General features: G+C 34.0%; 1 protein-coding gene across 3 annotated transcripts in view; it reads right to left on the reverse strand.

The window, feature by feature from the left end:
- Nucleotides 1-12,102, reverse strand: part of LOC124368763 (F-BAR domain only protein 2-like) — a 114,780-nt gene that overhangs the window by 12,334 nt on the left and 90,344 nt on the right. For all 3 annotated transcript variants that reach the window (XM_046826115.1, XM_046826114.1, XM_046826113.1), the window contains 5 exons: nt 7,595-7,668; nt 5,030-5,187; nt 4,070-4,206; nt 3,020-3,255; nt 731-886 (listed from right to left, as the gene is read on the reverse strand). In XM_046826115.1, the coding sequence (XP_046682071.1) occupies nt 731-886; nt 3,020-3,255; nt 4,070-4,206; nt 5,030-5,187; nt 7,595-7,668 (761 nt within the window). The remainder of the gene's footprint in view (nt 1-730; nt 887-3,019; nt 3,256-4,069; nt 4,207-5,029; nt 5,188-7,594; nt 7,669-12,102) is intronic.

A 12,102-nucleotide genomic window follows, 5' to 3' on the forward strand; every position in this document is an offset into this window, starting at 1 on the left:
TTTGCACGAAGTTAGAGATAGTGAAAATGTTACTGCTTTATCGTTAGAAGATTGCAAGTTATGGGAACAATTTCCATTAAAAGTTAACTGAGACATGAGGATAAATAATTATAATGGTACAAATTTAAAATTGTTAATTGATAAGAAGTAATTATTGACTTTTTTGTTATTCAAATGTCTTTTAATAATTTTTAAATATGATACATCACTGTCAACACAATAAAGAAACTCATATCAAGTATCAAGTCAGTTGGCTGTTGTGTTGGTATTTTTAACTGCACACTTCTACTTTCTCACTCTGTCGCTTTTATTCACTTCAAAACACAATAATTCACTTAACCAAAATGTAAAGAATCCTATCTCAAGATAGGCAGTTGGCTATCGGAACCAGTGATTCGGCTATGAATCACTAATACAAGTCATGCCAATAATGCATTTTCTCATACTGTTGTTAAGGATTGTATCTTTATACTCAATTCAACAAATATGTGTTACGGTTTGTGGCCAACATTTGGTTCACTAAAAGTTAATAATGAAGTTTAAGAACACAAAACACAAACTATTAATGGTTAGTTTCTCCTACAAAGATTAATGTAACACGTAACATTACGTGACAAAATGATTACCAGCACAGAGTAAAATTATCATAAGTTGCAAGCTTATACTACAGAATATGCAAAAACATAGTGACATATACTACTGTACTTGAGACAAAATAATTATTTCTTACCATAAAATAAGTTGTTTATTTGGGAACACTTTATTGAATCTGGAGGAATTGTTAAGCCTAAACATAAGCTGCGCAGGGTTTGGATTGTTGGTGAGAAGCGTAACAATACCAGCTGGGAACGAGAGCATCATATCGCCAGACAGCTTCACCTGACACCTGGGAAACATCACAGGTATGTTACTTACAAACTACATGGTTAATCTACAAACCAAAATTCTCTTTATTTGTAACATCAATGGAGAAAAGTCCTGGCATTAAATAATTAAAAAAATTATGTTATACACATTAAGTAGTCTCTTGTTTATATTTTATGTTGTTATTTGTGTTTGAGTAAATATGCTTCCAGCGTGTTGCAGAGCTGTTCAATTTTTAAAAACTGTAATAGTTATTTTTACTTAACTTTAATCCATCCCATCAGTTAAGGATGCCAAAAGACCTTCAAAGCAACGATGTACAATAATTGTCCATTGGAAAAAAGTTGGAATATAGTACCAAATCCTACAACAGTCAACAGTTCTTGTGTACAGTTCGAGAACTTTACCGTGCGCGTGGCCTTGAGTGTGTGGTGATTGGCGGGCGGGGTAGCTTTATGCGCTGCGTCCCAAGAACATTTCCTATGACTCATCGATGACAGCCCCCTTTCTCGGAATTATAGTGACTTAATAAAATCATCTCACTCGCTAAAACTCAGTCTGTTTTGTGAAGAATCTTTGTTTTTACTGATAATGTCTCATAAGTTAAAGTCAAAATTTAAAGGTATAATAATTCCCGAAATCGTGAGTAATATTTATAAATTTATGAAGGAAGAGACAGACCATCATACCGTTAATATTCCGTTGTAGAAGGTTCGTCAAAGAACTACTCCAGCAACTGGTGTATCAGAGAGAGTTGTGACTCAAATAAACGGTGAACTTAAAAATTGAATCAGTGCAAGGCAACTGACTGCACAAAAAAGCTGACGACGTAGAACAGTTACTTATTTAGATGACTCGATAAGTGTGTACTGAGAAGACTAGTGTACAATTTCACATTGTAGAACATCGGTTATCGACTTTAAAACTATTGAGGCAGGCGCTAAGGGAAAAAAATAAACTTCCAGGGCTGTGAGAAAAGTTTGAGGTGGATATTAAAGGGCCTGAGGTTTAATTGGTGAAGGACAGCAAACAAGAGGAAATTATTAATTGAAAAAAACCAGAAATCCGAGAGAAAAGGATAACATATTTCAGAGCATTAAACATTATGGAGAGCAAGGATGCCCAATAATTTATTTAGACGAGTCTTATATACCATCCTCTCACGTATGTAGCTATATAAAACAACACATGCTCAGTACGCCTTGGAAAAAACTGTTCAGCTGGAGGGTCATGACATCTTATGACTTCCACCCTACCACATAGACCTCAATCCCATTGAGTTTATTTGTGTCGAAGTCAAATGTCGTTAAAAGGAATACATCCATGAATATATATCCATGTCTCAAGTTAAAGCTCTCTGAGAAGACAAGTACCAAGTATGGGCGCAGAAGAGTAGTCAGTAAAGGTACGTGGATAAACTCGAAAACGACTTTGCAGCCGCAGAATCTCAGATTGACAATATTATAGAATCCCTTATTGTATCAGTTTGATATGGTTTGGATACAGAGAGCAGTGACAGTGGCCCAGATAAGGACCATTTGTGTGGGATTAAAGAACTCCAATGAAAAACACTGTAGGTTACATTTATTATTATAAAATTGTATTTATTCCAGTATTTTAATTAACTAGATATTATTGAATCCACTCACAATTAAATAATTAAGGAAATTCAAATAATAGCAATATTAGGACATATAACTTTTTTATAAAATTTGTATAGTCTCATTTAACGTGTTTTTCAAAATAACTTATTTGTCGATACTAATCAGCAAATCGAAATCGTGAGTTTAAACTGATGTTAAAAAGATTATTGCGCCTTCATCTCAGCGGCTCGCACGTAAACGCAAACCGCCACACAGATAGCGTTTATTTGTTGAAAGGGTAGTGTTTAGGTTCTGTGCGCTGATTTCTAAATTAAATTCTAGCTAAATTCCTCCATCTGTAAGTAAACATTTAAGACAAATTTCTATTAACAGATCTTACAGCTTAATCTCAAGTGTAAGAAAGAAACAATTTAGCCCTAAACTTTGTTCATTTCATTAAAGGATTTTGCATTTTAGTTTTTAATAATTAATATATTATACAACATTTTAATAGTCCTTCAAAATCTTTGTGTTTTCCTATCCAAAATTAAGCATAAAAAGGAGCCACTTACTTTTTCTCATCAGTGCCGTGAAAATAAGAATGGACCATTTCGTGGAAAGCGACGGCGAGCGGAATGGTGTCGGACATGCCCAGAGTTAAAGGGGAGGGTCCACGAGACAGACCGACTGGGACTCCAGCCGCACGAAACTCCAGACTGCTGACACTGTCAGCGCGCATAATGTTGCTAGGTCCGGGACTACTGCGCAAGGTGGCTGGACTGTTCCTGCCAGCTGCATTGCGCCCACTCTGATCATATCATACAGATCCATCAAATGCTGGTTCAACTCTATTGCTACATTAAAATCTAATTGTGCTAAATGTGTATTGTGGTTACTTGTGAAATGCACAACACTAAACAGCAAGATTCATTTTATAACAAAAGTTGTGAGAGGATAATTGTTTTGGGCAGAAAAGTAAGTTGTTTTTTGGAAATGTTTTTAATAAATTAATTTGATTTAATGGAAATGCTTGCGAGTTCCTCTAAATACATTCATTATTGACAGTGAAAGAACTCTGGATCCCATTCAAATAGCTGCAATCATTCTGGTAACACATTACAACATACTAAGGAACGATTTCATTTTTATGAAATCACTTGAATTGTGATTAAAGAAAAAACAAATTAAAGCTGAAATCAAAACAATGATCCAAAACTGTTAATACATACCAAAATTGTCATCTTTTAGACTTTGTATGGAGTATTAAACTACCATCACATTACAATGACAAATAATACACTGAAAGAGAACAATACATTTGAATAGAGCATGATTAATCCATAAATATTTCAAAAATACACGAACAAATGTGGTTTTTAAAATTAAAATGTTCTACACTAAGTATGTAAAACAGGTATAAACAGATAACTCCCACTTTTATTTGTGCTCAAATAGCTCAAAGTGTTATTCACTATTCATTTTTATTATTCAATTTACTATCTGGTAACATAGAAAATTTAAGAGTTACTATAAAATGTCTAAAATACAGACTTTTAATTCACTGAATTTTAATTAATGGTTCCAAATTCCACGTTCCCCAACTACCAAACTTGTGTATGTACCGAAGAAGTGATGTCATCTCTACGAGAGGGAGGACGGGGAATGGCGATACCAGAGGTTGGAGTTGGTGTCTGTCGCTGTTTTGTGTCAACAGTACTGGGCTGGATCACCCCCACTTCTTGGAACAGGTCTTGTAGATCTACGTTTAACAAAATAAAGTGTTAAATATAAAAAAAATATTATAAAAAAAGCTGAGACAACTTTTTTTACATAATGAGACTGTCTTGAAATTGTAGTAGTCTGACAGGTAACAGTAGGACTGAGAATAGAATACAATGTTTGAATGTAACATTTTGTTACTACCTCTGAAACACCTATTCAAACAAATTAGTTCATTCATCATATGTTTTATGTTGATGAACTCATATAAAAAATAAAAAAAGGTTTGGTAGACAACTGATGTAGGGTGATTCACGAAGATATGCAGAAACTGTGGGTTCTCATTCTACATGTAACAATAATGAATATATATATATATATATATATATATATATATATATATATATATATATATATACTCATTTATATACATATATTTTCATTGATATATATATATATATATATTTCATTTATATATATTTTTAATTATTTTTACATGTAGAATGAGATCCCACAGTTTCTCCATATCTTCGTGAATCACCCTGTATCAGTTGTCTACAAAACTTTTATATATATAAACATGAGTCCAGATATACTTTTTTAGCAAGTTATCAATTAAATTTAAAAAAAGGGTTCTAGATTTTTAAAATATAAAATAAAATTAAAGTGCCTCTTATGATGTTATTGGTGCAAAGAGTTTTATGATCTATAATTAAAAACTTTATAATTTTGATTTTTTTTAATTACTTGACTTAAGGTAATTTATGACAAAATTTACATTTCGGATGAAATATGGTTTGGCAGTTCAAGCAAAAATGGTTTCAAACAAAAAAAATGTAGAAGAGCATAAGAGAGCAACTCACCTGAATACCTATTGTTGTTGACAGGTGCAGGGCTGTTGGCGGATGTGAGAGTGGGGCTCTGCAAGGGAGCGTAGGGGTGACTTCCAGTGGGGGTGGATGCACTGGACCCCACAGGGCTTTGGAACAGGTTCAATCCAACCAAGTCATTATTCAACTTGCTGGAAACACAATTCAACTAATATAATCTATTCAAGTTTAGTTATTAAAGAAATACAAAATACATTAAAATGTCTTTCTACTATCATTTTCCAAATTCCAATAATCCAAGCTAATTAAGTCTGGCAATACCTGGAACCATATGAGTAAAATGACTCTAATTACATTGACAAAAAAAATAATACAGCATTAGAAAAGAATAGCAGGTATAATTGTGTAATACCTACAAAATACGTAGATAATGACAACAGAAGGAAAGATTGGGGAAAACATATAATATGTATTTAAACTAAAATCATCTTAAAATAATGGAGCTTTAAAATAGTGAGTCTCAAATTATTGTGGCTGTACTGTACTTAACATTTCACTCCTAAATATTAATGTTTATGTGTCCGGTATGCTAAATTGTTTTTACTTATTTATACAGTGTCCCACGAGTAACCTAACAAACTTCTCAGGTGGTTTCTTCATCAAAATAATGAAAAAAGTTCGTATTAACATATGTCTGGAAAAGCTTTGTTAGCGAGCTACGGCTAGCGAAAATTTCACCTAATTTTATAGGAAAGGAAGCAAAAGAAATGTTTTTATGGCGTAAAGATAGTTGTTAAATTTATTAAATTTTATGTATAATAAACTGAAAAATTGAATAAAATACATCCCAGAGCTGTTAGAGCACCCATTTCAGAGATATCAGACAAAATTTGTAAAATTCGGACTTGAAAAACATGCTTTGTTGTTTATGCAATATCTGTTTATTAAATGAACTTTTTTTCTTTTTTTTTAGTAAAGTAAATAATTACAAAAAAGGTACAGTATAAAAAATTGTATGTTGCGGAACAAGATTTTTAAAATGCAGCGTCAATTGAAATGCTTTTAGTTTATTGAAAATCAAGAGTTGGCAACACTGCTGCAACAATGCCTGAATCCAAGTTATTATTGTACAGCTGTCCAACAATTAAGCTGTTGCAGTAACTTGTCTATCATCTTTGGTTTGTCCAGTGTATGTGTATTATTGTATTATGTGTACTTTGTTCGTGTTTCTTTTATCAATAAGATGCCATTTACATTTTCAAATCAAGAGTAAGCAGATATTGTTTCCGTCTATGGTTTTGCCAATGGAAATAGTCAGGCAGCTAAATATGAATATGAAAGTTGATTTCCGAACAGAAAAACACCTACTAACAAAATATTTGCATCGGTTTTCAATAACTTACAAACAATAATGGATCTTATCCAACTGTTAATTGTTCGAGAATATCCTGTAATACATCTTGTACGTGAATAAGATAATATCATTGACAAGATACATGCCGCAAAATCTTTCACTAGCCTTAGCTCGCTAATAAAGCGTTTCCGGAAATATGTTTATGCACACTTTTTTCATTATTTTAATTAGAGGAAACCCCCTGATAAGTTTGTCGGGTTCCTCATGGGACACCCTTTATACAAGCGCTTGTATACACATATGTGATAACATACACTCTGCTTAATGACTTGATCACTATAAATTAATTTTGTTGTAACAATAGTTTTAAATCTATGTCCAAATATTCTCGACTCTTTTTAGGAAATGTAGATATTTAAATTACTCATAATAAAGTAAAGTAAAAATGTACACCACATAAAGTTACTACATTTTTTTCTCTTACAAGAAGTTAAGAAATTGCATTTAGTCCTAAAAGAACTTTTGGGCTGCTTCCGGGGTGACAGGATACAGATATGTGTACTCTCTCGAGTTGCCACTCTGCAACTTGTGTAATGATGTCTTACAAGTTCGCTAATGCCCATTGCTATAGCCTGATGTTGTTTGAATAAGTACCTATTCTCACAAATTTATTTATAAACTACATTTAGGTGTAACACCCGCCACAGCAGCAGTTCTCTAAACAAGAGGATACGCATTTAATTCCCTAGGAGGTCATTAGAAATTAGCAAATGGTTTTCAACTATTTTCCTTTTAAAATGATTAGCATAACTGATGCCACTAGCGAAAAAGCCCTTAGAATAATTACAAACTGAAATACAGTTCAGTTTGTACCAGTTCGATCTTTTCATCTACTCAGACTATCTCCTGTGTCCGTATTCCAGCGGATGAAATACAAGTTATGAGGTCATTACTTTGAAAGTGACAAGATCATAAAAACACTGTGCAGTTATGGTTTTCATCTCTGTTGGGATGTTACTCTGAGGAAGGTTTGAATAAGTAGATTATTCACTACAATAAGTTCCTGAACATTGGTTAATCACGGTTGTATAATCTTTCAGATAAAGTTAAAAGTAAAACTGGGTTGATAAACATTACAATTTTTAATAACATTTCAGACATACCTGTACTACTTATCTCAAATAAATATTTTCAGATAACCAAAGTAATATATTAAAATGAGTATTATAACTGTGAAGCTTTACCCTCCACCAATCTGTTGTGACACCGACTGCGACCTCTTCATTGTGTGGTCTTCAGCATTGGAGCCTCTCCTTCCCTGCAACATTATGTTAAAGGTTTTTGTTATATCTAATGTTTAACACATATTGGTTTGTAAATAATGGATTGGTAAATAAGATTTTTGGTATGACAGAACTAAACTTATAAACTGTTTAAAATTTTAATTTTAATGTTCCCAATCATGTGCATCCAACAAATGGTAAGTGAATCTTAATTCTTTATTAGTTTAATAATATTGTTGTTTATAAAATTTGAATTTTAAGGCTTATGAATATACTTTATGCTTATCCAAAACTTTTGGTATGCTTTAAATATAGCAACAATGAGTTAAAATACATTTAAAATGTGCAAGAAAACTGTCCAATATTCACTCCACATTACACACAACACTGAACATTTTACAAAGTTGACATAAGCTACTGGTAAAAGCAAATAAGTAAATAATAAGTAGAGATTTATTTTCTTTTAGAACAAGGTGTTATTTTATACATTATTTACTGAATTAGTCTTTCAAAATTAAGCGTAAACTTAAACATTAAGAGAATTTTGTTACAACAAACAATCTTCTCTGATTTATACCATTCACCTTACAATCTGCCATGCAAATCTAGAAGATATTAATGTATTTTAACTAATGAACACTTGCAATTCTTAATTTACTGACCATGCCAATATCTTTTGACAAGATCATATACTTCTTGATTCTTAATTTGTAACTCGTGCGGGGAACAAGTATGTGTCTTGCGTTGGATTTACTGTTTTGTTATTAAACACAAACATTTGGACAATTTTACCTTTATAAAACAATTTTAGTGGTACATAACTTGCACAAAAAATTATATCAGTCGTCATTAACTTGATGGGAGTCAGACTACAAGTGGAATGGGTAATTCTAAGCAATATATGGGTCAACCTCGATTTTTCTCATATTACAATATAATGTTCCAACAGTCAATTAGAAAAGAAAATGACTAGAATTTCTTGCCGGAAAGCAGTTATAGGGAGCAGGCAACCGCCAGACGGTCATATATTGCTTAGAATTACCTATTAGTGATCAGGGGCACTGACGTGATTTGGGCTTCAAATTTGGAACTACTCGAGTTAATTTTTTTTCTAAAAGAGCAGGCAGCGCGAAGCGCCCACCCCTCCAATAGGTTCTGATTTTTCAACTAGAATAATCACACAAACTTCTCAGAGATAGCTACTCCAATCTACTACAGCAACATGAGACAGGTCGAGTTCATGTCTTAGCAGGTCATGTCGTGGTGGTTTTAATAACACCCAATAAGCCACAAATCGGCACACTGTTTGCGTTGTGAGATTATAGTTTTCGAAAAAAGTTAATTTATACTGAGACACATACTTTTTGCACTGAACTTTCACTTTCTTCCGGTTATGATCAGTCTTTTCTATCCTGTTCCAACATCGAAACACGTGATCCGTTTCATTTAAGGTCATTTGACCCCCGCAACTCGGACAAGTTTTATTACGTGGTAAAACTCCGTGGTCTTACAAAAAATTTCTTAAAGTTACACTATCCTCAGAACAAACTATAAATGACGCTAATGTAAACTCGCACGAATTACACAAAAAAGGATTAACATCCGAACGGCTGCACATCACGATAGCAACTGATTAGGACCGGCCGCCAGTGACTGATAACGCCGTGCGGACTGAAATTAATTTAGTATATACCCAGATCACGCACGATGCCTGCCCGCTGCGCAGCGCTTCGCACTGCTTGCTCTTTTAGAAAAAAATTTAACTCGAGTAGTTCCAAATTTGAAGCCCAGATCACGTCAGTGCCCCTGATCACTAATAGGTAATTCTAAGCAATATATGACCGTCTGGCGGTTGCCTGCTCCCTATAACTGCTTTCCGGCAAGAAATTCTAGTCATTTCCTTTTCTAATTGACTATTGGAACATTATATTGTAATATGAGAAAAATCGAGGTTGACCCATATATTGCTTAGAATTACCGTGGAATGTACAATAATGTTGTGTTTTGTTGTGAGTTGTTGATTTGTTACAAATTTTCATACTCACACACTGGTATTAACACTTTGATGACAACACTATTTCTACATACTACGCAGCCAGTTCATTGTTTTAGAAAAAGTAGTTTCTGTATGGTCTTAGATTTTGGACCACAACCATAGATCCTATGTTTTCACCTTTATAATTTTGTAAAAGATTAATGGCCGGATAATCAGAATTACTGAACTGATATTCCTATTGGTATATTTTCGTTTTAATTTGGATGTTTCATGGGAGATAGCGTGTGTGTATCTTACTTATTCATTTTTGCAGATATACAGAATTTTAAAGTTCCTTAACCCTTTGCACTCGGCTGGCCGTTAAGTGTGGCCCATACTTATCAATCACTCAGCTGAAGTGGAACTAAAGGTAGTTCTCCTCTCAGCTCGGCTGGGTTTACATCACTACTTGGCGCTTGTGTAACTATGTACGTCACTTAACCCTTTGCACTCGGCTGGCCGTTAAGTGTGGCCCATACTTATCAATCACTCAGCTGAAGTGGAACTAAAGGTAGTTCTCCTCTCAGCTCGGCTGGGTTTACATCACTACTTGGCGCTTGTGTAACTATGTACGTCACTTAACCCTTTGCACTCGGCTGGCCGTTAAGTGTGGCCCATACTTATCAATCACTCAGCTGAAGTGGAACTAAAGGTAGTTCTCCTCTCAGCTCGGCTGGGTTTACATCACTACTTGGCGCTTGTGTAACTATGTACGTCACTTAACCCTTTGCACTCGGCTGGCCGTTAAGTGTGGCCCATACTTATCAATCACTCAGCTGAAGTGGAACTAAAGGTAGTTCTCCTCTCAGCTCGGCTGGGTTTACATCACTACTTGGCGCTTGTGTAACTATGTACGTCACTTAACCCTTTGCACTCGGCTGGCCGTTAAGTGTGGCCCATACTTATCAATCACTCAGCTGAAGTGGAACTAAAGGTAGTTCTCCTCTCAGCTCGGCTGGGTTTACATCACTACTTGGCGCTTGTGTAACTATGTACGTCACTTAACCCTTTGCACTCGGCTGGCCGTTAAGTGTGGCCCATACTTATCAATCACTCAGCTGAAGTGGAACTAAAGGTAGTTCTCCTCTCAGCTCGGCTGGGTTTACATCACTACTTGGCGCTTGTGTAACTATGTACGTCACTTAACCCTTTGCACTCGGCTGGCCGTTAAGTGTGGCCCATACTTATCAATCACTCAGCTGAAGTGGAACTAAAGGTAGTTCTCCTCCCAGCTCGGCTGGGTTTACATCACTACTTGGCGCTTGTGTAACTATGTACGTCACTTAACCCTTTTAACCCCGGCCATTAAATCAAGTGATGTGCCAGAAATCCCAAGCCATTTTCAGACAAAATGTAAGGGTTTTGTAAAAAATTCATAACTCAGTTATTTTTTATGATATTTAGGTAATTCTTTTTTTGTTTTACTTCTTTATACATATAGCTTACAGAAATATACAAATAAAATTATTATTTTGAAAGTAATTTTTTTACATACATATATATAAAATAAATAAAAATGAAAAAATTTCAAGTTTGATCATGGAAACCATATAGATAAAAAAATATTTGACACAAAAATACCTATTTAATTTATGATATATTTAATCCTTAATAAAAGGAAACAAAAATTATAGGCCTACCTTATTTACAAGTGGAGTAACATAAATTTTTGTAAAGCCGTGTAAATTTTTCTTTTTGCCATTTCTGGGCAAGGCAATGTAACAAGACCTTTGAAATTCACAGTACTTAAAATAAAGATAAAACCAAAGTTATTTCTGACAAAATAACTAAATTAATAATTCACTATCACTTTCCTCTGCTAATTCCCCTTCTGATTCAGAAGAAATGTTTTCAAGATATCCATCACTCAAATCGTTGTCACTAATCACATCCACACCTTTGCAACTAGGTTACTAATTACTGTAGTGTATTTTCACTTACGGGAGACTTTGAACAATGTCTTTTACTCATTTTGAAATCAAACAAATAATAAACTAAACTTTAACTGCCGTACTTTACACTGCTTTAACCTAAAACTGTGAAGAAAACGGAATATTCACAACCACGTGATATACAGCTGTCTGCAACAAGCGTGAGCAGTCAGTCGAGACGAACTGCAATTGCTTAGTCACAGACTGACAAAATACGAAGTCAAACCATTACAAACTAATATATTTCGATGCACATATACAAAGTTTATTAGCTTCAAGGTTGAAACATATCTATTGTCTTAGCTATGGTAGGAAGGGTTGATTCAATTTGAAATCAACTGAAGTTATTTCAACACTCAAATTTATCAACTGGTTATTTATTACTTGCTTTTAAAAGAACCAAGTAATATGTAACTTAAGTTAAAGGATGACCTATTTAAAAAAATATTTTTATTTGCAGGATTAAAATACTCAAGTGGGTATTTAATATCAACAGAATATAA

This window comes from Homalodisca vitripennis, chromosome X (genome assembly GCF_021130785.1).
Source record: "Homalodisca vitripennis isolate AUS2020 chromosome X, UT_GWSS_2.1, whole genome shotgun sequence".
Lineage (NCBI taxonomy): Eukaryota > Metazoa > Arthropoda > Insecta > Hemiptera > Cicadellidae > Homalodisca > Homalodisca vitripennis.